This window comes from Ochlerotatus camptorhynchus, unplaced genomic scaffold (genome assembly GCF_037179485.1).
Source record: "Ochlerotatus camptorhynchus isolate MF236.1 unplaced genomic scaffold, CSIRO-AGI_Acam_v1.1 ptg000109l, whole genome shotgun sequence".
Taxonomy (NCBI): Eukaryota; Metazoa; Arthropoda; class Insecta; order Diptera; family Culicidae; genus Ochlerotatus; species Ochlerotatus camptorhynchus.
The window spans coordinates 68,151-93,628 of record NW_027040599.1 but is presented as its reverse complement, the minus strand read 5'-3'; the positions used below and the strand labels follow the sequence as shown (position 1 = coordinate 93,628).

Genomic DNA, 25,478 nt, shown 5'->3' with positions numbered 1-25,478 from the left:
TTTCCTGTTCGCAGATGATACCGCAATAGCCGTCAAAGGAAGGATGCCTCGCGAAATAACGAACAAACTTCAACGATGCCTTAACGCCTTTGCTGATTATGCCACCATGTGGAAAATCAAAATCAATGCCTCCAAAACACAAGCGATCATGTTCCTCCATCGGCAATCGCCCAAACTGAAACCGGCTCCATCTTGTACTGTAATCATGGATGGCACAAGGGTTGAGTGGTCCGCCGAAGTAACCTATCTCGGGATGTTGTTTGACGAAAAGCTCCTATTCCGCTCGCATGTGGAGAAAACCGTAGTCAAGTGTACCGCCTTGGTTAGTGAAATATCTTGTGGGACACGGGTTCTAAACGTTAAGGTGACCGATAAGGAATACCGTGATACGATAAAATAAAACGCACGTCTGTCCGGTAGTGCAGTCAGTATAATAAACTGAATGTTTATTCTTCTCTCTGCACAGCTGTTCCAGACAGCCAGTGGTGTAGCTAGGGGTGGATACTACAGTTCTCCCCCTTTTAGTTTTAACATATCAAACATTCGGCAAAACTCGACTACCGTGAAATTTTTAAACAACCGGCAAAACCTAACTACCGTAAACATTTTCTGAAATCGGCATAAAATAACTACCGAAAAAACTAACTCTTTTTTGAATGCCTTCTTGACATTTTCACAAACTCAATGGATTATAAATACACAAAATCGACATCTTTCTTCAGACGTTTAGATCGCTTTGAACGTCTAACACTCTCCAGACTATTCTTCGATTGCGACGATGGACACACAGCTCCGTTCGATGGGCCTTCCTGCGGATCGAACTCCTCGGGTGGAATTCTGAATGAGCCTTGCACATCATCTCCCACAGATGACAAACTTCGACGGTCAACCGACTCAGGATCACGAACGTTAACCCTGTTGCGACCATCCCCGTCACCATATATGAAAGAATCCGAGGCGAATCCGTAAAAATCGCCCTCTTCGTTGATGCTAAGTCTATCGTCATCGTCATCGTCTTCTCTAGCACGCTTCCTCCGTTGACTGCTCTCGCTCCTCCCCAAGAACAAACCTCGGCGCTTTGGGGTACCCACCAGCTTCAGCTGATTTCGGTGAGCAGAGTAAACTCTCCCTCCAACGGAAACCTGAAAAACATGCGAGGAGATACGTTTAAGAAACTTGGCTTCTAACCATCGTCTAATATCTGTAGGTCTAAAATTTTTGTAATAAACTGTATCTCCAGGACGTAACTTGTCAATCCAGTCATGTTTCTTAGGACTAGGACTAAACACAACACGATTATCCACTTTCTTGGGTTTCGTCGAATGATTCTTAAAACTATTTCTAGGATTGGTTAAATCCAACAGCGTCTTTGGTTTAAAACTAAACAATCTCTCGGAAGGAAACGAATGATCCTCTTCCAAGCAAGTGTTCCGGTAGCCAAACAAAAAGTACGAAACTAAATCTTCAGTACTTAAACCAGCCAATTCCGGATCTAGTAAAAACTTCTTTAAACCTTCTTTAACGACTCGAACCATGCGCTCCGCTTGACCGTTACTCGACGGGTTGTAAGGTGGACTCTTCATCACTTTAATACTATGCTTCTCTAAGAATTCGATCAAATCTTTCGAGTTAAACGGTGGTCCGCCATCCGTAACAACTACGTCTGGTAACCCAAACCTCGCGAAAACACTCATGAACTTCGATTTAACTCTCCTGGCATCTGTTCCAAACTGCATGTACTCAACCTCGAGCCATTTCGAGAAACTGTCCACAATAACCAGAAAAACCTTCTTGTCGAAGTAAAAGAAATCCGCATGAATACGCGTAAATGGTTTAGTCGTAGGAATCCAACTGGAATTTGAAACTGATTTAGGAACTACATTCATCTGGCAACACACACTACATGACTTGACAAAACTTTCAATGTCACTGTTCATACCATACCAGTAAACCGTCCTTCTTGCCATCTGCTTGATCTTCGTAATTCCGGAGTGATTCTTGTGCAACAACTTCAACATCTGCTTTTGCAAACTAGCAGGAATAAAAATACGATCTTGGTACAATAAACAACCATCGACGAGTTCAAGATCTTGATGCTGAGCATAAACATCTAAAAGATTGCGCTCCAACTTCTTTGGCCAACCATGCTTCATGTAATAAACTATTTTCAGAATAAACTCATCTTGCTTTGTTTCATTTGCAATCAAAACATGGTCCAAAGGAGACTCATTGTGTACATTCAAACTTTTAATAAACTCCTGTTGCAACGAAACTGGCACCTCATCAGGTAAAGGAAACCTTGAGCAGAAATCAGCATTACCCATTTTCGATGACGGTCTGTAAACAATGTCAAAGTCGTAAATGTTTAGTTCCATTACATATCTCTGCAAACGCGTCACGAACAACGAATTTTTTCCTTCTTTACCGAATATGCCTATTAACGGCTTATGATCCGTGTACACAGTAAACTTCTTTCCAAACAAAAACTTGTGGAACTTCTTTATGGTACTCACAATAGCCAACGCTTCCAAGTGTAAAATTGGGTAGGATTTTTGGGAATTTGTTAAACTGAAGGAGGTAAAACTAATAGGCCTCTCTTCTCCATTGATTTCGTGAGCAATCACGCCACCTAACCCATAGCTACAAGCATCTGTCACAACAACGACAGGCTTCTTAGGATCAAAAAATTCTAATAGTTTTGAAGACAACAACAACTGCTTACTATCATTAAATACACTAGTACACTCATCAGTCCAGACAAACTTAACATCTTTCTTGAGTAAACGATATAAACAGCTTAAACGTGAGGATAAATTGGGAATAAACTTGCCATAATAGTTTATCAAACCCAAAAATGCCTTCAGCTCGGTGACGTTATTCGGAACCTTTGCTCTCCGAATCGTCTCGACCTTTTCTGAGCTCGGTAACAAACCTTTTTCTGTCAACACGTGGCCCAGAAATGGCAAACTTTTCACAAACCACTTGCATTTTTGCAAATTAACTTTTATGTTGGCATTAGAAAGTCGTTCTAAAACCAAATAAAGCTTTCGTAAACAGTCCTCATAATCCTCACCAGCTATCAAAACATCGTCAAGGTAGCAATAAATTCCGTTAATGCCTTTCAAAACCTGATCCATGACTCGCTGAAAAATAGCAGCACTTGAAGAAGCACCTTGTGGTAGACGATTATACGAAAACAAACCTTTTACTGTATTAATCACCATAATTTTTTTAGACTTTTCAGACAACAACAACTGTGTGTACGCTCCAGCCAGATCTAGTGAACAAAAAACTTTAGCACCAGCTAGTGAAGCAAAAATATCTTGAGCCAACGGAAGCGGATATGTGCTCGGAATGATCACCTGGTTGATCGAAACCTTACAGTCGATCACCATCCTAATACCTCCGTCTTTCTTCACTACAACAATCACCGGCGATGCCCACTCACTTGCATCGATCGGTGTTATGACGCCATCTTTTTCCAAACTTTCCAAATGTTCGTCAACTTTATCTTTCAAACGTAATGGAACGTCATATGCACGCTTGAATATTGGTACTGCTCCCTTTTTCAACACTAAATCTGCCTGAAAACCTTTGATCGGCGTAAACATAGATTTATCAAAAATATTGGCAAACCTACCTTTAACATCGTCCACAATTTGTTCCTCTGAAGCCGGAAACGACAGTTGGTTCACGCTCGCCCCACTGCCAAACGCATTTCTCCAGTCAGAATAGAAGATGTCAAGCCAATCACGTCCAAGTAGCGGTGTAAACGAGCTTCCACTCCTCAAGACAATCAGCTTAACAGTCTTTCGTCGTCCGTTCAACTCAACCTGCACCGGAATCTGTCCTTCGACCACTAATCGACTCCCGCTGATCACTGCCAACTTCTTGGTACACTTCTGCATCGAGATATCGGCGAATTCTCCCTCGTACGTCTCACTACTGATGACGGAAACTGCAGCTCCACAGTCTATTTCCATCTCTAATCGCACACCTTCGACTACAACTGTGCGGAAACACGGTTCGTTGATGGTTTTGATGGAAGAGATCAACATACACTCCATCTCCTCATCATCCGAAATAGATCTGTTCAGCCGACGACGCAAACTTTTCTGATACTCGGTCAACTTCGGCTTTGCTGCAGGAGAATCGACAAACTTCACAGATTTCCTCTCTTTGTTCTTCCGATCATAACAGAAGCGACGCGTGTGACCATCTCTGTCACAGAAACTACAGTGAAACTTCCGTGATCTAAACGAAGAACGATTTCTACGGTCGAAAGAAACAGAACGACTACGACTTCTGCTTCGCCTACTTGGTCCGCGACTCCTACCTCGGGATCTTCCACGTGAAACTGTTCGCTCTTCGCGTTTACCAAGCCTGTTCAAAACACTCACACGACCGGATTCACGGGACACTAGCTTACGCCTTGCTCCAGCTATCTCCCTGTTGATGATGATCTTCTCCGTCTTACTAAGCGTCAGATTCTCTTCATCAAATAAACGCTGTTGCACATCCGGGTCGTTGATGCCACACACAAGCTTGTCACGAATTGCGATGTCCTTAAAATCGCCAAACTCGCACATCTCCGCTTGCAGCTTCACACCAAGAATGAAATCCTCTGCGCTTTCGGTAGGACCTTGCACTCGTTGGTAGAACTTGAAACGTTGGATCATGTCGCTTTCAGTTTTGTCGTACCGCTTCTTCAAGGTATCGGTGATATCCTTAAATGACACCGTCTTCAAATCCTTACCAGGAAAAAGAAGCTTCAACTCGCTGTAAACTTCTTTACCGCATGCCGCCAGAAACGATGCTTTCTTGTCATCAGCATCTGTTACCTTGTTGTCGATGAAAATCCATTCCATTTGCTCCAGGTACTGGCCAAACGGAATCGTACTAGGTACGTACGGCTCTACGTGACTTACCAACGGCATTCTTGACAGCGTACTAAACAAAGAAAACTGAAAAACCGATTCGATAAATTATCACACAAAACCAATATTAAAATTTCTTTCAGTGTAATAATCGAACAAACTTGATCACAACAAACAGTTGATTAAATCAAAACATAATTTTTAAAACAATTTTCCCAAAACTTTTTGCTCAATTTTTCAAACAGTTTTTCTTTCCGTGCATATAGCATAAACTGTTAATCTTGCCAAACAAAACAAACTTCAACTGATGTGTATCGAAACAATCGAGACCCACTTTTACAAAGATCAAACTTTATCAACGAAACACAAACGTGAAACACACAAACAAAACAACTTCGTGTAAATGTCGCTCAACACAAGCGTAAATAATGTTTGCTATATGAAACTAGCATAACCCGATGCAACAAACTCGCGCAACAACCTCACACTCTCGCGATACAAGTTATGTTGCAACAAAATTCTGACGCAACAAAGTGTGAAACACTACAATGTTGGTGAAACAAACTTTTCGTACTGCGGCAACTACTTCAACTGTGATGGAATTGTTTCTTTATTTAACTCACAAAGCCAGGTCACTGTACGGAAAACAAAATGATACACAAGTTCTTTGTTTGCTAGGCAAAAGAAAATGGCTCATATAAACTAACTTTAACACTACACGGCATGCAAAGTAAAACGCTAATTCTCTTTTTATTTCCACTTTTCGAGAAAAACTTACGTGTCTTTGCAGCAAACCTGTTAAAGCAGCCAAAACAAACCAACTCCTGTATGTGCTACGTAGCCACGGAATGCAGCGTAAACTATTGTTGTTCCTTCCGTCGGCAGAAAAACACTCCAACCACCAACGAGAAAGGCTTTTGGTCGCACCAAATCTATAACTATTCTGCACCAGTGAAAACACTAAAATCACTGCAATCAGGAACACTTGCACTTCCCGGGACGCGAAAACTAAAATCTCCACCTTCGTCGTCACTGAAATATCTTGTGGGACACGGGTTCTAAACGTTAAGGTGACCGATAAGGAATACCGTGATACGATAAAATAAAACGCACGTCTGTCCGGTAGTGCAGTCAGTATAATAAACTGAATGTTTATTCTTCTCTCTGCACAGCTGTTCCAGACAGCCAGTGGTGTAGCTAGGGGTGTACAGTTAGGTGTCTGTATCCGCTGATTTGCCGCAGATCTCGCCTCTCAAGGGTAAACAAACTGGCCGTCTACAAACAAATCATAGCACCTGCGATCCTCTACGCAGCTCCGGTGTGGGAACTCACAGGAACAAAATTCAGGTCGCACAAAATAGAGTGCTGAGGATGGTTCTTGATCGTCCTTTCGACACTAGAATAACAAATTTACACGAAGAGGCAGGAATTGCCAAAATAGATTCAAGAATTAACGAAATCAAGACTAAATTTGCAGAAAAATGTAATTTATCAGAACATGCTTTGATAAGCAACTTGTATATAGTAGGTTAGGTGCATATAGTAGTAGTTGTAAATAGTAATCATGGATGGCACAAGGGTTGAGTGGTCCGCCGAAGTAACCTATCTCGGGATGTTGTTTGACGAAAAGCTCCTATTCCGCTCGCATGTGGAGAAAACCGTAGTCAAGTGTTCCGCCTTGGTTAGGTGTCTGTATCCGCTGATTTGCCGCAGATCTCGCCTCTCAAGGGTAAACAAACTGGCCGTCTACAAACAAATCATAGCACCTGCGATCCTCTACGCAGCTCCGGTGTGGGAACTCACAGGAACAAAATTCAGGTCGCACAAAATAGAGTGCTGAGGATGATTCTTGATCGTCCTTTCGACACTAGAATAACAAATTTACACGAAGAGGCAGGAATTGCCAAAATAGATTCAAGAATTAACGAAATCAAGACTAAATTTGCAGAAAAATGTAATTTATCAGAACATGCTTTGATAAGCAACTTGTATATAGTAGGTTAGGTGCATATAGTAGTTGTAGGTTAGTTGTAGTTGTAAATAGTAGTTATAAGTAGTCTCCTTTTTCAATTCAAATCAAAGCAATCCCACCAAGGTGGTCATACTTTAAAATAGGCCTGATAGGACTAGTAACTGTAAATAATAATTAAAATCTCAAATGAACTAAAGTTGAAAAGACGCATCTGTGTCACTTGAAAAAATAAGAAATATGTAAACCACACAATCACAAGAAATAAAGATCATTTTTAAGTTTAAGTTTAAGTCCATTAGACTCAATTATTTAGAAAAACAATTCATAATTAAAATCACAATTTCTAAACTACACAATTATTTCAGGAGTAACATTTGATAACGGCACAAAAGCTTTTGTAAACAAAAGTTGTGCGGCTCCTTACACGCGAACCGAAGAACGCCAACGTAAACCAACAACATCATCGGCTGGGGGAAATTTTCCCGTTTCCGATAATTGTATTGGTTTGACGTACTTTGGTTCGCGTGTATAAGGCTTTACAACTTTTACTTACAAAAGTTGTTGTGCCGTTATCAAATGTTACGCCTGGTTTAATTTTGGCTACACTCTTAGCTACGATTACCTAAAATTATCGGTAAAAAGCTAACGATATTTTTTACCGAGAAAAAACCGTTACTTTTACTTTAACGACGATTTTTTACTATAAATTAGGTAATTTTTAACGTTAAATATTCGTAATCCATGATTACCGATAATTTAGGTATGTGCACTTTCATCGATTATCGGTAATTTCTACCGATATTTAGGTATTATTTACCGACTTGTGCATCTTAGCGTGTATTGGCGTTGACGGCGACTTTGTAGCTCTTTACTCCTATAGGAAAAATCCATAAGCAAACGTCAGACTGTGCGTGAAACATGGCGGACTTTGTACTATCCTTTCACTCCACCAAAAATTCCCATAAGAAACTGTCTAAATTAGCTGGAAGTGTAAATTTTTCGACGGTGCCGTCAACGCCAATAGTAGTTAAATTCCAACAAACTTTTGGTCCGCTGCATCACAACTGGCATCACTAGTGTGCATCTTTCAAAATGTAAAGATACATACAAATCCTGGGACCTGGTTGCAGTTAAGTGATCCTCGAGGTTATACCAATGTATAGACGTAGCCAGACGGGGGCAGGGAGGACAACTGACCCCCCCCCCTAGACTCAGCAACACAAAGGCTTTCGGTGAAATGGCATTCGGCCAAATTTTCCATAGTATTTTTTTCGCCCCTTCCTAGCTTGTAACCTGCCTAGCCCTTGTAACAATGCCCATGGTATTATATAGGGCAAAAGGATGTAATGTCGGCCCAAATGCCCCCAAATTTGGGCCCATACCGCAATCGACTAAATTTTCAATAGCTACCAAAATATCCATTAGTACCGTCAAAATGACGCGTTCATCTAGATAAAATTGATAAATAGCAGATTTTTAGCGATGGGCCAAATCTTAAATCCATTTCCCCTATATTATATTCTAACTGTGAGAACTGACATCAGGTGGCTAGTGAAATTCAGCATTTTGAAGGTATTGATATTTTGCAGCACTGATTATGATAGGACCTTGGAAGTTGGATAAATCTAGTAATTTATAATGCGCCAAAGACATACTGCACCCGGCTGCGCAACCGCTACGGCTCCATCATACGCCGTATGACAAAAGCACAATGACTGCACAACCACTGAGCCACCACCGGCAACTTGCTACCCTGTATTTTCCACAAAAATTTGTTTTCATTTGACCCTGCCGCACTATTTGAAAGCGCGAAACGCACTGCACTCGAGTGGAATTCGTCACGACATCGCAGTAGACAGACCCAGCGAATTCAAATTATAAATTTCAACCCGTATGTAATCCATTAAATATGGTTTCGGAAAAGTAACAACAGCCGCAGTCAATGATATGCTTAATAGAGATGTATTATTTCAGTACCATACATCTTACGATTAACGAACTTAAGCAGACGATTTAGCGGCAGCAGCAGCAGCGGCAGCCTGTGCCTTCTCCTCGCGGATACGATCCTTCTTGAGGACACCGTAGTAGGCGCGCTTGTCAGCCGGCGTCTGGAAGCGACCATGACCCATCTTCGACGAGGTATCGATGAATTTGAGGTTGATCTGTTCCAGAGAGGCGCGCTTGGTGTGCACCAACAACGACTTACGGAGGGTAATGATACGGCGCTTGGCACCAATGCAGCAGCCCTTGATCATAAGGAAATCGTTATTGATCTCACCATAGAATGGGAAACCACCCATAGGAGTGATTGTCTTGTCCGTCAGATCGTACTCGGTGGCAGCGCTGTTCTTGACAACCTGTAATGAAACGAAAAACAAAAAAGATTAAGTTACACTATTTTTAAGATCACATTTAGCTTTGGTGGTAAATGTAATCAGTCCTATCATTATGTATACATGGCGTTTCATCGAAATGTAGTAAAATAGATTGATGTCGGCTACAAAGGATATCATCATTCGAAGCAGGACCTAATAATACCGATATGAAGTGAAATTGCACATACCTTGCCATCCTTGGTGTGGATTCCGGCACCAATACGGTAGATCTTCTTATTGATTTCGGTACGGTGATGGTAACCCTTCTGACCAGCACGAGCAACGGTGAAGGCCACACGTGACGGATGCCAAGCTCCAATACAGGCAACCTTGCGCAGACCCTTGTGCGTCTTGCGGGGCAGTTTCTTGGTATGCCAACGACTGGTAACACCCTTGAAACCTTTACCCTTGGTGACAGCGACACAATCGATCATTTCGTCCTGGGCAAAGACCCGTGATACTGGGATTGGCTTCTCCAGATGTTCCTTGACCCAGTTGACCTTATCTTCGATGGTTCCTCCATTCAGTTGGATCTCAATGATATGGGCCTTCTTCTGGCCTTGCTTGATCAGACGAATCTACATTCATAGAGATAGTAATATTAAAACAATGATTCAAGTAAACATGAGAAATCTTAAACAAGTTAGTTGAACTGTGGCTGGTATGGTTTATCTACGCGGTCACAGCCCAGGGGCTACGCGAAAGATCAGGAATATACCGTCCATCACCTCCCGAAGGGCGATTTTATCTACGACATTGAGGAACAACCGTACATGGTAAAGCAGAGCCGGCCCCCATATTTTAGACAAGTTCCGTCGTCCGAAGACAATAGATCCGTCCAGGTGATGTCGTGTGTAATTCTAGACCCACAATTTAATAACGTGGAACAACTAAACTTAATTTTTTTTTTCGTGAATCAAAACACGCCCATGCAAACTAATAATCCCATTCGATTAAGGAAATCTGCCATTGTACGTTTGGTTGTTCCGGCTATTCCAAAGGTTGATCTTAAATTAATAAGTAACGTATAACTCATTCATGTGAACTCACCTGAGAGTGGGCAATGATGCGGATGAACTTGCAATAGCGGATCATTTTCTTGAAGTTATCATCGATCGACTTCTTACCCAGATCGTCAGTCCACTTCTTGGAGGCCTTGGTGAAAGCCTTCTTCTTGCTCGCATGCCTTTAGATCGGAGAACAACGGAAAGGTTGCAATAAAACGAAAAAGACAGAACAGAGAAAGGTTCTCATCAGATATCAACTGAGCGGAGAACCATTTCTCAAGCCATGTTCACCAGAATTTCCTACCATCGGGAAGGGAAATTGGCTCACATGACAAATTTGAGCCCTCTCATAACGATCGAAGAGCTTTTTTGTCGTTTCATTAGAAATAAGTTCTCCTATGTGTGTCCAACTAAATTGAACGAATTAAAATCAGAAGGAAAGCAGCAGTAAGATGTTTCAACAGAATAGTTCAGACATCTTGTTGGAACAAGTTAGCTTCATCATACAATGCGTTCAAGTGGGTAAATATGAGATTATGAACAGTATTAAAATCGTACCAGTTCTTGTAGAAACGACGACGGCATTCTTCCGACAAATGCTGAGCCCAAACGTTGCACAGAGCACGTGGTCCGAATGGAGTTTCGATGTAACCAACAGCTCCAACAACCACAATTGGTGGCGTTTCCAAAATGGTAACGGCTTCAACGACCTCCTTCTTGTTGATCTCTGCAATGATACACAATTTCGATGGTAATGTAAAGGTGTTCTCAAGAAAAGGTCATTGTACAGCATTCAACTAATGTGTCAGACAGCCCTAGTTCTAAACTGGTTTGTAATTCATGGTTTATCAGAAATAACCGTAAACATAAAATTGATCATCATAGAAACGCAATCCTTGACATCGAAGGCCATTACTATTGCAATACTCACTTGAACCCGGTCGGTCTGCTTCACGCACAATGTGGGTCATACCGGCCTTGTATGCGAGGAAAGCGGTCAAATGAACCGGTTTGGAAGCATCATCTTTGGGGAAAGCCTTTATCCTACCCTGGTGACGAGAGGCACGCTTCTTCGGGTAGAAGGCCATAGAACCATGACGAGGGGCGGAGAATTTACGATGCGACTATGGGAAAGGAAAAATAAAAGTTAGGTTAGGTAAAAATGCTTTGAAATTTAGGCACTAAATACACATTGACTTAGTATAGATTACCAGAAAACTACTGTAAATTATCAATACCATAAATAATAAAGTGAAATCTGTTACTTTTACAACGTAATACGGATTATGAAGTATTTACTTGATAAAACGAAAACCGCGTGGTTAAATATCGACCCTCGAAAAATAAAAAAAAAATGGTTCAGATATTATAGATTCCGACGAAAAAACTCAAGGAAATTTTATGCAATGAATGTTTTGGATACTAGTTTACTACTTATAATCACAATTAAAATTGAAAAAATGCACAAGGAACTACTCACCATCTTGTCTACGTTTACACGTCCGACTTCCACGAAGTACAGATACGGAAAAGAAGGATGTTGAAAAATCGTGTCTTCTCGCCGTCAAAGTGCGCTGACGCTAAAGGGCCACCCACAATAGTCCGTCACCGTCAGCGTCAACTGACAGCTTGGTTTGAGCTAACGCTATTCAGTTTAGCAACCCACAAAGATGCGTTGCGCTCACTACGCGCCAGTACTAAAACGCTGACGCTGTGCTAAATTTTGAAAATTTTCAAAATTGACGCAGCGTCATGTTGCTGTTTTGTCACATCAGCGTAATCAGAAGCGTATGTTGTGCCGTGTTGCTTTGAACACATCATGGAAAACATTGTTAGTAGGAATTTGCATTTGTAAGGAGGGCCAACCCCAATTCCCAAGCAAATGTCAGTGATTTTTTTTTTCAATAAAATCGAGAATAAAATACAACTAGTGAAATAGCTTTGTAGACAATTGCAACTATTTAACAATATTGTGTAAATACATGTTTGGCCAACACATTTCGGTTAACGTATGCAGATCGTGTCGCATTGTTGCCTCTCTGAAGGGCCGCAGAGTTAATACATCTCAGAGGATCAACTAATGTACGCCATTCACTGACGTTCCCATCACCATCCCTCCTGGATCTGGACAGCCGTTGATTGAAGTTGTCTTGAATAGAGTCGGTGTATAATGAGTCACGCCAAGAGAAAAACAGTTGAACTCGCATCACGGTTTTCGAAAGATTCCCTTTCTTTTAACTTGGGAACAGAGGACTTCTGCATCAACTTCAAATGGCTTCTAGCGAGGAAAAAAATTAACGGCTGTAGTAAATCATTATATCAGTGATTTTGTCGAATTATTTTAACAAAAAATAGTAGAAATTCTCATTACTGATCATTACAAAACGTATCGCATGACAAATGAAATGCTCACTGCGTGTATATGGTCATTTATTCGGTTATATTTAATATTTAATTGCAATACCTTTCGTGGACCTTTCATAGCATCGTAATGCTTGTTTACTTTGCACGATAGGTAGCCGGTTTGACAGTTCAATAGGTAGACTTGGCTTCACTCTTGGCGTGACTCATTATACACCGACTCTAGTCTTGAATTAGAGGTAGGTGCACTGAACCAATTTGACATATTCCTGTTATGTGGGAATCTAATAAATTTGCGCTATAAGATAATCCATTGAAAATGATATGATTGAAAATGTGTCATGTAAATTCTATATGAATATCTGATACATTTACAATGCTGATAATTTGGTAACTTTTATATGATCGTCATATGATAAATTAAAATCAGTCAAATTATAATAATTAACTGAAATGGATTTGAAACCCATAAGCATAAGCTTTACGTTTCACCACAATATAATATATGTGTCATAAATCAATCGAAGTAAAGTTTATGTGAAAATCACATGAAATTTACTTCTTCTTTTGACACATATATTTAATCGATTTTTAAAAATAAATCGGAAAATAAACATCAGGCAGTGGGAGCTTTTTCACAGTTGTGTCTTTTTTTTATTGTAGCTGATTTGGGATTCGATCAAGAACTGTTGAGGTGTGATGCTTTCGGTTTCTGCGCTCGATTCCACTGGGACACGACTGACTTTAAGACTGAGCTCGTTCAATTAGCATGAAGTAAGAACAGCTCTCCCGACATGGAATGTAGTGCAACTTTATGCTCGTTTTGCTAGAGTGAAGACAAATAGCACTGACAAATTTATGTTCCGTTTCGGTGGTGTCAATAATTTATGAAGAGCAATCATGTAAGATGTATTTTATTTTGAGCGATATTCATCCCAGAAAAACATGCCAAAACAAATGTTTGCTGTTGGACTTCTTAAAAGGCAAATCTATATGACTATATAATGATTGGGATAAATCTGTTTACAATCTTTAAACCTCAAAAATCAAAGGAAGCTATTCCAATGAGATATGAGATATACATGTTTTCCTATACTGCAAAGTTAAATGACAGTCCAATAGTTTCTACATGTCTGTTTACACGCGACATATCAACAAACGTCAAAAATCGTTAAAAGCAACTTCAATAAAATATACATGATTATCTTATAAGATATATCTTTTAGTGAGCAATATTCATCATGAAACCAGGTATATTGTACTGAATTTTCTCATAATGCAAACTTATATGATTTTCCATTAGTTTCTAGATGTCTGTAAAGAGCCTGGATATAAATTCAGGCTCTTTAGATGTCTGTTCCCACATATATCAACATGACATATCAACAATTTTTCACCATGAAATATATCAGACAATATTCATATACTTTTTACCTATCGCTAACTACGTTCGAAGCAAAGTATTATCAAGTACAAAGTATGTGAAATTACGATAGAAATCATTCCATATCGCAGTCATAGTTTTAAAGTGATAATACAATGGAATCTATCAATCATCACATAGAATTAATAAATCTGCTGACATTGCTATGTTATAAGATGGATCCAGTAAACGGTACATGTCGATTTGTTTCAGTGTGGTGGATATGGCCGGAGCAAGTTATTCTTAAGAGGAAATGCAGCACCCCCAACAATGAAATACGGCATCACTTCATTTGAGCCTGGCAACTTGCTCGGTGCTTGCAAATCCAACTCGCCATTCACCAATCGCCTCCAAAATTCAGAATCCCCCCTATTCTGCGAGTCACGTGACTCTCTGTCACCAGTGAGGTGACAATAGTCACCTCGTGTGAGGTGACTCTCCATTTGATTTACATGGAGAGTCACCTCACCGGTGACAGAGAGTCACGTGACTCGCAGAATAAGGGGGAATGTTCGGACTTTTTTTAATATTAAATCTTCTACCAAAACAAATGATTAAAACGAGATTATGCTACTGTCAAAACGCAATGCGTGACGCATGATTGTGCGCAAGCGCTGCGTCAATGCGTCCGTCAGCCTTTTTAGTACATGACGGATGCGTTGACGCTGACGGTGACGGTGACGGTGACGGACTATTGTGGGTGGCCCTTAAGCAAAGGTAATTTTAAAAGGGATGAATTTGGGTCCTAACAGTGTTGCCGTTTTTCTTTTTACAACGTTTGGAAATATTTCAGTGCTCACGCTATTTCAAAACAACTCTAATTTGAGTAAAGTCCTCTAAGTAAAAGCACCCATTCTAGTCGAAATTCTAGTACTACATTATGTTTGTTTAGATTCGCTATGAAAGTTTGACACATTAAATGGGGGGCTCGTGGATTTTCCTATGTTTCGAGGGGTGCATCGATTAGCTTGGGACCGAAGATAGTACCAGCAACAATCAATACGAAACTAACGATTTTAAATTGGCTTACTACTTGACTACCCGCATAAACGCGAACCATAAATTGACCTTACCTAAAATGGTTAAAAATTGTTTATAATCCCTGCTAAACTTTAACTGAAATGGTTATGGAACTTTACATGAACGTTTAATGATAAAGTTTCAACCTTATGTATTATGGTTTTTTGGAACTGGACCTTACAAATAATGGGTTGTTAAGAACCATTACCATTCCAAATTCTTGTTTTCTCCATACATTTTCAGAAAGAGAACTATATAAGAACGTTTTTACTTATGATTTGAGAACATTAATGGTAATGGTTATGGTAGTCAGTAAGGTCCATTAATGGTTTTGTATTATCGCTCAACTTTACGTGGAATATATCGTGAATTGGTAATCAGCAAATTACAGGCAACCAATTCGCGATATATTCCACATAAAGTTGATCGATGTTACAAAACCATTCGTGGACCTTACTGACTACCATAACCATTACCATTAAAGTTCTCAAACCATAAGTTAAAAGGTTCTAATATAGTTCTCTTTCCGAAAATGTATGGAGAAAACAAGAATTTGGAATGGTAATGGTTCTTAACAACCCATTATTTGTAAGGTCCAGTTCCAAAAAACCATAATACATAAGGTTGAAACTTTATCATTAAACGTTCATGTAAAGTTCCATAACCATTTCAGTTAAAGTTTAGCAGGGATTATAAACAATTTTTAACCATTTTAGGTAAGGTCAATTTATGGTTCGCGTTTATGCGGGTAGCCTATTGGTCCCAAGCAAACGATTAACGTACCCAATTCTAGTTGAAATTCTAGTACTACGCAATGGTTGTTTTGATTCGCTATGAAAGTTTGACAGATAAAATGAGGGGTTATTGGTTTTTCCTATGTTTCAAGGGGTGAATCGATTAGCTTGGGACCGAAGAGAGTACCAGAGCTGAGCCAAAAAGTTGAGCACGTTATTTCAGAACCTTCTAGTCTTAGAGTTACCTCTATGGTACCAGCCCGAAAAAAAAATAACATCAAAAATACATTAAAAAACAATGTAACAATAAGACGAAAATTATTATTGCTATAACCCGACCAACCGTTCGTGAAACTTCTTCAAAGTGCTTTATACAGAAATAAAGATTTATGTCGGCAATCCTTTACTTTAAATTTTCTATGATTTCGATGTACACATTTAAAAATCTTTATTGCTCGATACTTACATTTAAGATTATTTCTTCATCGGTCATATGATAGTAATCTATAAAGGTGCCATACTAAATTTCTTTTAATTTCGATATCTCACATGGACTTTAGTATTCTTTACAAATATTCATCAATAAATATTTAAATACTGATATCATCGTAACTTTGAACTTTGACGAAGAACAACAAAGATTGCTATCGATGCACATTTATAATCTCCTTGTTATCGATTTGCATCGTTGGTTAAAGAGAGTTCGAGACACACCAGGTGACAGATAGCAATGTTTATATTATTTATCGACATATTCGGCATTTCATCGGAAGAAGCAATCTGCTGGTAAATGAACGAGAAGACCGATGGCCGTGACGCAGCAAATGTTTACCATTGTAGTTCTTCACGTTTTATATTTAATAACCCGTGATAGCATGCGTGGTGGGATTCTCGGCATTTGGAACCCAATGAGGAAAATTAATACCTTTTTGAACTCTATTACACCTACATGGCTGACTGGTTGATGGTTATGACAAAACAATATTTAATTCATGTATGAAAAGATTTACAGAAATTTCAATACACCACATACTAGAGTGTGTTTGCCTGTCGTTGATAAGCTCATCGACAGCAGCCGTGGACCCGAGGATTAGCAACCAACAACGAAATCAGTACACCCCAGATGGCCTGGGATCGAAACTAGAAATTATGCAGATAAAAAATCACAAATAAAATCAGCAGTTGTGTATCGATATTTTGATTTTACAACAGAAATCGATATTTTGATCTGGCAACACAATCGATATTTTAACATTGGTAACGATTGGTAGCAATATTTTGAGACAGATCTTTATAAACGATTCACGATTAGACTTTTAGCATCTTTACAATTATTCATGAAATGGTGACGATCGCTATCGATTTTTCTTATGAATGGCTTTGAAGATCGATGTATAGAAAATTAAAGAAAATTAACAAAATGGTTGGTCGGGAATTGCATCTGAAACTGGACTGTCCCAAAAATGCAAAACGTGTGATAGAGGTGCACGTTTTGATGTCTTAGGAGCACTTATTGCTTGTATCATAAGGAATAAGTGCACTGAAGACACCAAGACGATTAGACGTATACTTGCAGTTTTATCACACTTTTTAATAAGTGAAACGCGCTTATTAGTCCAATTTGGTGTGAAACGTGCAATATCTTAACAATGATACACAGACAAACAGACATAACACTAGCAAGTTGTTCATCGAACAAGCATTTAACCAACAATCAATACGAAACTAACGATTTTAAATTGGCTCACCACTTTAGTAGCCTATTGGTCCCAAGCAAACGATTAACGTACCCTATTCTAGTTGAAATTCTATTACTACACTATGTTTGTTTTGATTCGCTATGAAAGTTTGACAGATAACATCAGGGGTGTGTGGATTCATGCAAAACATGCAGGGGTGAGTGAAATAGCTTGGGACTGCTTGGGACCGTTGTTCTGGTACTGAGTGAGCCAAAAATAATAATGATTTTCTTCGGGACCCAGTGGTCTTAGAGTTACCTCTATGATAATACCATAGAGGTAACTCTAAGACCACTGGGTCCCGAAGAAAATCATTATTATTTTTGGGTCCCTCAGTACCAGAACAACGGTCCCAAGCAGTCCCAAGCTATTTCACTCACCCCTGCATGTTCTGCATGAATCCACACACTCCTGATGTTATCTGTCAAACTTTCATAGCGAATCAAAACAAACATAGTGTAGTAATAGAATTTCAACTAGAATAGGGTACGTTAATCGTTTGCTTGGGACCAATAGGCTACTAAAGTGGTGAACCAATTTAAAATCGTTAGTTTCGTATTGATTGTTGATAATACCCTGGACAGCCTACACAGCAAAAAAAAAAAATGTAATATCGATCAACGTAATTCAAGCTGATGCATGAAATAATGATGTAATAGCAAAACGCAGATACAATATTACATCAATGGATGTAATTTTGTTCGCAAAATCGATGTACATCGTACAATGTGATTTTACACAACCGATGGATTGACCTGGTTGCAGCAGTTTCGATGTAATATTCAACAACTTTTTTTGCTGTGTATGGCTTATATCATGTAATATAAGCTGTCTTGCAATGAGCACTCATACATCTAGTTTTCACTGGAAATCCTATATATGAGTGCTCATTGCAAGCCAGCCTATATTACATGATATAAGCCCGAGACGGCTAATACATAGGTGTAACAGTCGGAAGAAGTGTTAGTTTGTTTACTTAAATGAACCATGCCCATTTTGTTATGGCATGTTTGCTATACGAAATGCGCCTCGTGTTTATTAGCGAATTTCACATCAAAGATTGATTAATTGAGTAGGAAATCAGTTTGGCACGGCATTTGTGACCAGCATACACCTTCCGGTAGTATGAAACAGGTCAAAAACTGTTCAAATCCGCAGATAAAATTTTTGTTTTGAATTTCTGTATAGCAAAATAGTGAACTTTTCGTGAACATTAACGGCAAAGAACTCACCAACACTGGGAGACTGTGAGTTCCTGCCCACCTGTTCATTTTCCATCGTGATATAAGCCATAGTCTGTCCGGGGTATAAAATGATTAAATTTTAATCTTTCGTTGTTACTAATATTTTTGATTGTAGCCCGATCTGAGTAAACCGAAGCTACATTTGGGTTATGTTTACTTAGCGTGTATCCTTTGGGAGGGTCTAATACCTCGTTCACATTACAGCCTATATCACGTAATATAGGCTGTCTTGCAATGAGCACTCATACATAGAATTTCCAGTGAAAACTAGATGTATGAGTGCTCATTGCAAGGCAGCGTATATCACGTGATATACGCTGTAATGTGAACGGGGTATAAAATTAAAGCCCACTAGTTAAAGTATGGACGACTGTCACCACAAAACTGAAAAAAAGCTGTTCCAATCGAGCAAAGCGGTGCATTTTGACGGTTCGATTGGAACAACTTTTGACAGACGTCCATACTTTTACTGTAAAATTGGTTAAAAATTCTCGCGTCACTTTTCAAATAGACCAATGTAACATATCCACCATTTTGAGAAAATCGAAGTTGAAGTTCGACAGATTATTATTTTAACTGTTTAAAAACGATACGTTTTGCAATACTATTTTTAATGTAGTCAGTGTATAAGAACGTTGAAAATTCAGAAGAAACGGTAAAATCACAATTTTACTTTGAATTTCATGCTACAACATAGAAAAAACTAGAGTCGGTGTATAATGAGTCACGCCAAGAGTGAAGCCAAGTCTACCTATTGAACTGTCAAACCGGCTACCTATCGTGCAAAGTAAACAAACACTACGATGCTATGAAAGGTCCACGAAAGGTATTGCAATAAAATATAAAATAAAATTGAAGAAATGATCATAAACACGCAGAGAGCATTAAATTGTCATGGGATACGTTTGCTAATGATCAGTAATGAGAATTTCTACTATTGTTTGATAAGATAATTTGACAAAATCACTGATATAATGATTCACTACAGCCGCAATTTTTTGTTCTAGCTAGAAGTCATTTGAAGTTGATGCAGAAGTCCTCTGTTGCCAAGTGAAAAGAAAGGGAATCCTTCGAAAACCGTGATGCGAGTTCAACTGTTTTTCTCTTGGCGTGACTCATTATACACCGACTCTAGAAAAAACCACATAGGACGTTTTGACAAGTCGAGTTGTACATCGGACATGTTAAATTGGACGATTTTTCTCACTGACATAATCAATGAGTGTTACATTGGACGTTTTGTCTACATGATACTAGATTCCCTTTCACAGATTTCAGAGTATAGTACCTAACTTTAGATTGGCCCCGCCTTTGGAAAATGAGCACCAATCATGTTAGGCAGTCCGAATGACCGAAGTAACAATCATATACCCATCATTTCAAACTATGTACATTGGACAATTTTTGATCAATGATTATCTCAAATGAATGGAAGTAAATTTGCATGGATGTTTTTGTATCACATACAATGATAGAAGAGCAATAGTTTGTATAGCTTAACTCGATTTGTTTACATTTGTTACATTGGTCTATTTGAAAAGTGACGCGAGAAATGTGCACGTCATTTATTGATGACATATTTGGCATTGATTTCGAACCTTTCACACTAACGTTTGTTTTGCAATTTTGACATCAGTGCATAAACAGGACGGGAAAATTTTCAATTTGCTGCTAAAATTGGAATGACAAATTATTATTGGTCTTAGCCGTCCAAAATAAGGACAACACAAAGAAAAAAATTATTATTGAGTTTATGTTCATGACGTTTATCATCAACATATTTGCTCTCAAATATTAACTTAATATGAATTTTCAAGTGTGTAAAATATGTAAATCTGACAGTGCAGTTGTGTATCTTGATATTTTTGGTGAAATAAATTCGTCTAAAAATATCTCCGCCATCATATCGAAACATTTTTGGTTTGAGGTAAATACCTATTTGCAATGTTTGTGTTTTTCTTAATTAAACATAGTTTTTTTTATAGTTTAAACCGTCTCATGAGCAGCAACTCATCTGTAATGAATGTTGGAACTCGTTGTACGAATTCAATAACTTTTATGAAACGGTCGAGAAAATTCATAAATTTTATAGCGGAGACTCATTGGCTAAGCAGGACCTGTCTGGAGATCCGTTTGGAGATGACCACTTTGCTGACAAGGGCAATGTGTTTGGACATGAGGCCCAGTTGGAGTTTCTAGCCGAGGTGAAAGAAGAACCATTAGATGATCTTCATGTTAATGCTTTGGATGTTTTTGGTGGCAGCGAGCCTGATGGGGATATTACACCATCCGAGCAACGAGATTTACCAGAAAAGGTGACAACTCGGAAGTCATCAAGGATTCAGTGTAAATCTCTCTCGAAAACAATTGATACCAAGGAACAAATCGATTCGGCGTTTGGAAGACTAAGAAGACGTAATACTACTAGAGCCGTTTACAAAGACGAACAGTCGTCTTCGGAAGATGGTAAAGAAGGGTTTACGCTATCGGATGAATCCGATGTCAATGATGATGATGATAGTAATGAAGAAATCAAATCGAAAAGTAGACTGAGAGGACGTAGACGAAGGAATGCCAGTGATACGGAGGACGATAATTTAGATACAAAACCAGACGATTCCGAAGAAGAGGAACAGGAGACTGATGCTCCGTTAAAAACGAGTAGGGCAAAGCGGAAGAAGGATACGAAATTGTTCGAGCACATCGATGAGTTCATCTGCTATCTATGCCCCGAAAGAGTGGAATTTGAAAGGTTCTACCATGCAACGGTACATTATAAAAACCATCACAAGGAACCGGCTTACATAAAGTGTAAGGTTTGCGACAAGCGTTGCTACACGCCTGGGAATTTCATAAGCCATGTGGCTGTGCACACCGATCCCGATAAGTATAGGTAGATATTTAACTAGTTAAAAAATAAGCGAGGAATATTAACCATATCTTCTTGCTTAGGTGCCAAATTTGTGGCAAACAGAACGACCAGCAAGTAGCGCTTGCCAAGCATATGAGAATTCATCGTCCTGAAATGGAGGAAAAGTTGCCCATTAGGTGCCGGCTATGTCCCAGGCGATTCGCTACCGAGAAAAAGCGTGACAGACACGAAAAGCATCACAATCGCAAACCAATGGAGAAACCACCGCGGATTGTGGGTCGCGATGACGAGGTTTTGGAGTTCTACAAGCGAATCATCTGCGAAATTTGCGACCAGCAGCGCATGGTGGACGTCCACGTACCGGATGTTGAGTACGATAATATGCAAGATCTGAAAAAGCACATGCGCGAAGCGCACAACGATAAGGGTTATTTGAAGTGCCACATGTGCGACAAAAAATGTAACATTCGCTCGATGCTACTGATTCATAAAGATTTTCATCTCAACCCAGAGAAGTACAGGTTGGTGTTCGAAACATGCTTAAAAATTGAGATTTATAATGCGAAGGGTTGTTTTAATTACAGATGCGATATATGTGGTAACGTATACCAGAATCTACCGAAGCACAGGGAAGGTGCTCACACTACACCTGGAGAGGCATCGTTTTGTTGCGAACATTGTGGCAAAGCTTTGACGAGCGAGAAAAGCTTAAAATCCCACGTAGAACGAAAACATGCCGTTAAGGATGTAACCTGTGATATTTGCCACAAGCCGTAAGCCTAATCGATATAGTCTTCTATCAGAATTCGCTGATTTTGTTAAATTAAATCACAATCATATTCCTAGGTTTAGTAAAGGTACACTGGAGAGCCATAAGCGCGTTGTTCACGAGAGTGCTTCCTATATGTGCACGCATTGTCCTCGTATGTTCAAGAGTAAATTTTCCCTTAACCGCCATCAGGAAGAACACGAGGAGAAGGTCAGAGAAAGGGTTAAATGTCAGATCTGCGGTGTAACGTTCAAGCATAAGTACATACTGACGAAGCACATCGACTCGGTACACACGACGGAAGCACCTGTGTCGTGTGATGTCTGCGGTAAAATACCCTTTTGTAGCTTACTTTTACATTGGTATCGTCCGATTGACTGTTCAATTCCGTAGGTAAAATGTTCAAATCGAAACACCATCTGTGGAGTCACAAGTCGGATACTTGCAATAATCGTAGATACGATTGTACAATTTGCGGACGAGTATTCAAGGTAATTTCGAACAAACGATCGGAGCTCGGAACATTTACATTCTGTTTGCAATTATTCAGGTTAAGGTACGTTTAACGGAGCACATGACAACACATACGGGAAAGAGTCTGTACCAGTGCACGTTCTGTCCGATGACGTTTAGCTTCCAGTCGATTCTCTATACGCACCGAAAGAAGGCCCACTACGAACAGTGGCTTGAGCTGCAGGCTAAACGTGAAGAAGGCGTAAAGTTCAAAGTACTGGAAGCACCTGCTTGATTTTCGCAAAAAACAATCTACATTAGGTGTAATGAATACACAACAACACGAGGTTTTTGATAGCAAGCCATCAGAGTTCGTAATACCTTCGAAACTTGACCCTACGTTTGTCTTCGTGTGAAAAAATGGGGTTCATTAGTATTTACTACTAACATCATAAGTGGGAATCACTAATCTGTCAGACAGTGGAGTGAAATTTGAATGGTAACAATTGAACGGCAAAGATGAATGAAAGACTGCTTCAAGAAGAATGGTACCTCTAAAGCTATTCTAATACAACGGTCAAAAGACATTGCATCAGTCTTATTTCGCCATATTTTGCTCAAAGGTTGAAGCTTCAAATTGATTTAATAACAAATAATCCTACCTCGAATAAACACTTGTTCGATTTTTTCTATAAACTGAGACAAAACAAATTAAGAATTCCATAAGAACTTCTTATGATTCTGCAGCACAATAATTCCCAATGGATGGATATCGTAAGTGTGACTTATAATGTTCTACATGTATAAGATTAGCACATTGGGGCTTCATCCAGCCTGTTGACGTAAACATATAAAAATCTACACGTCATCATCATCTGCTTCATCATAGCATAGCATAGCATAAACCAGGTTGCACAATGTCGTAGGTGGTACGAGCTCCAAACTGTTGTTAAGAAGGAGACCCACCTTCATCCGTTGCTGTTAGATAGTAATTTGTGATTAATTACTACTTCTTAGATAAAAGATGTGTCTCCCTCCAGCAGACCAGAGCTGTCCTGGCCACGTCCTTGCATCTGGTGGGGAAAGGGGAGGAATGTTAGTCCGATACTTACTTAAGAGAGATGCAGAGATCTCTACGACCCCTCATAAGTGTCACGGGAAGGGTGGATTTTTGTTAGTAGGGAGGGTAAGCCATTGGATACACCCAGCCGGCGTTGCTGGCAATCTCTATATCAAGCATTTAATAAATAGAAGCTGTAAGTAGTTTATCTGTCCATTGTTGCTGCCCATTACCTAAACATATTATTCAAAACAGTTTTCAGATTTTGGAATTAAGAAACGTTATCAGCTCGATCCTGTTGCTCCTTTGCGCCTGAAAGTGTTTGTTGATCCTAAACATATGCCCAATTCATTCTGATCGATAGGAGGTTCTCATGTGTAAAAGGTTATTAATAGTATGTGGAATCGTAGATTAGAATGAAGATTCACCTTTGACCTAACTCCCACTGTCTGGCAGTGGCATTATGGATAAAATCTGCCTACAATCATTTCTTATGAATGCAAGAAGTTTGAAACCGGGAGTTAGAAGGTGACAGCTCTACCGCAGCTACAATAGCCCATTTCAAGAACGCAGCATTCCGAAGCTATTTTCACACATGATAAGCCCCGCTCCAATACATTATCGATGCAAATATACACCATTGATAATGTACTGAAACTTTCAATCAAGCAGTAGTGCAATACTTGATTGACGCGTATTTAGTAAGTTTTAAAATGATCGTCTTGAATTAGATGTATATTTCCTATCGAGGACAGAAGAACGAAAAGGTAAATAAACTTAGCTGGCCACTCTACTTTAGAAAACGATAACTGAGCTTGTTGAAAATTTTCTCAGCTACAACTCTGTTGAAGACCACTTTTCGATCAAATGTAAGGAACAAAAATTATTAAGGATTCAAGTCACTGATGTCTTATGATTATGCTCAATCAACTGTTCAGCAGGCAACATTGGTGTTTATGGCGCGTAGAATAGAGGACAAAAATCATGGCTACTATGTTACATTGCAGAATACAGTGTTGCCCACAATACAGTTGCTTAATCTTGCCATAAGATTATCAATCTCTTAATCAATTAATTACCCATATTCTTGTTTTCGTTCGAACCGTATTTTCCATTCAAAAAAACTTTTTCAACTATTTCATTTGACGTTTGCCTGAAAAACGATTTTCTGCAAAGTTGTAGCTGATAAAAATTCCCATAAGAATAGCAATAGAATTTGTTAACAGTACAATAAGTAAAAAGGCTAGAAGACAATGAACAAAAAGTTTTGTTTTCCCATAGTAATTTCCATATAAACTTCAAATGGTTTGTGCCAAGTCAGTTTCTCACTAAATGAGTTCAAGTTTTGGGAGGCTAATCAGGGCCCAATTTGGGACCGTTTGAGCACTGTGGAGTGAAAATGTCTAATTTTACATCAGTCTAGTGGCCACCTCCATGTGACACGGCTCAATTGCTATTCAAACATGAAATCAAACCAAATCTTGAAGCTTTTGTCAGATTATGGAAATAAATAATTTGTTATATACTTATAAAATTTCCCTATACAAGTTCAAAAACATAAGTATTTGTATA

At 39.2% G+C, this 25,478-nt stretch overlaps 3 protein-coding genes across 4 annotated transcripts; 1 reads left to right on the top strand and 2 right to left on the bottom strand.

Annotated features, from left to right (window-relative positions):
• Window positions 1-486: 486 nt before the first annotated feature.
• On the bottom strand, window positions 487-4,151 carry LOC135699468 (uncharacterized protein K02A2.6-like). Of its 2 annotated transcripts, none has more exons than XM_065219748.1 (2): window positions 3,363-4,151; window positions 487-1,142 (listed from the first exon to the last, which is right to left on the bottom strand). In XM_065219748.1, the coding sequence occupies exons 1-2, from the start codon at window positions 4,065-4,067 to the stop codon at window positions 690-692; spliced, it is 1,158 nt and encodes a 385-aa protein (XP_065075820.1). In that variant the 5' UTR covers window positions 4,068-4,151; the 3' UTR covers window positions 487-689. The 2 variants fall into 2 exon arrangements, with proteins under 2 accessions (XP_065075820.1, XP_065075821.1); XM_065219749.1 differs by having other exon boundaries at window positions 3,641-4,151.
• Window positions 4,152-8,791: 4,640 nt separating this feature from the next.
• RpL3 (ribosomal protein L3) lies at window positions 8,792-11,819 on the bottom strand. The gene is made up of 6 exons (XM_065219747.1): window positions 11,712-11,819; window positions 11,163-11,355; window positions 10,790-10,958; window positions 10,275-10,410; window positions 9,413-9,802; window positions 8,792-9,206 (listed from the first exon to the last, which is right to left on the bottom strand). Exons 1-6 carry the CDS (start codon window positions 11,712-11,714, stop codon window positions 8,850-8,852), a joined length of 1,248 nt encoding a protein of 415 aa, XP_065075819.1. The 5' UTR covers window positions 11,715-11,819; the 3' UTR covers window positions 8,792-8,849.
• An 8,580-nt stretch (window positions 11,820-20,399) lies between these two features.
• Window positions 20,400-23,519, top strand: LOC135699465 (transcription factor grauzone-like). The gene is made up of 7 exons (XM_065219746.1): window positions 20,400-20,679; window positions 20,738-21,645; window positions 21,705-22,145; window positions 22,209-22,397; window positions 22,471-22,721; window positions 22,787-22,884; window positions 22,944-23,519. The coding sequence occupies exons 1-7, from the start codon at window positions 20,557-20,559 to the stop codon at window positions 23,139-23,141; spliced, it is 2,208 nt and encodes a 735-aa protein (XP_065075818.1). The 5' UTR covers window positions 20,400-20,556; the 3' UTR covers window positions 23,142-23,519.
• Window positions 23,520-25,478: the final 1,959 nt, after the last annotated feature.

Bases quoted from the DNA above. Each gene is read 5' to 3' on its own strand.
- LOC135699468 (XM_065219748.1), bottom strand. From the start codon at position 4,067: ATGGAGTGTATGTTGATCTCTTCCATCAAAACCATCAACGAACCGTGT. The intron at 1,143-3,362 runs GTGATCATTCCG...CATGTTTTTCAG, and splicing joins GTAAGGTTTCGATCAACCAG to GTTTCCGTTGGAGGGAGAGT.
- RpL3 (XM_065219747.1), bottom strand. The intron at 10,411-10,789 runs GTACGATTTTAA...TCCGATCTAAAG, and splicing joins CGTCGTTTCTACAAGAACTG to GCATGCGAGCAAGAAGAAGG. The intron at 9,803-10,274 runs GTGAGTTCACAT...CTATGAATGTAG, and splicing joins GCATCATTGCCCACTCTCAG to ATTCGTCTGATCAAGCAAGG.
- LOC135699465 (XM_065219746.1), top strand. From the start codon at position 20,557: ATGAATTTTCAAGTGTGTAAAATATGTAAATCTGACAGTGCAGTTGTG. The intron at 21,646-21,704 runs GTAGATATTTAA...CTTCTTGCTTAG, and splicing joins ACCGATCCCGATAAGTATAG to GTGCCAAATTTGTGGCAAAC. The intron at 22,885-22,943 runs GTAATTTCGAAC...GCAATTATTCAG, and splicing joins TTTGCGGACGAGTATTCAAG to GTTAAGGTACGTTTAACGGA.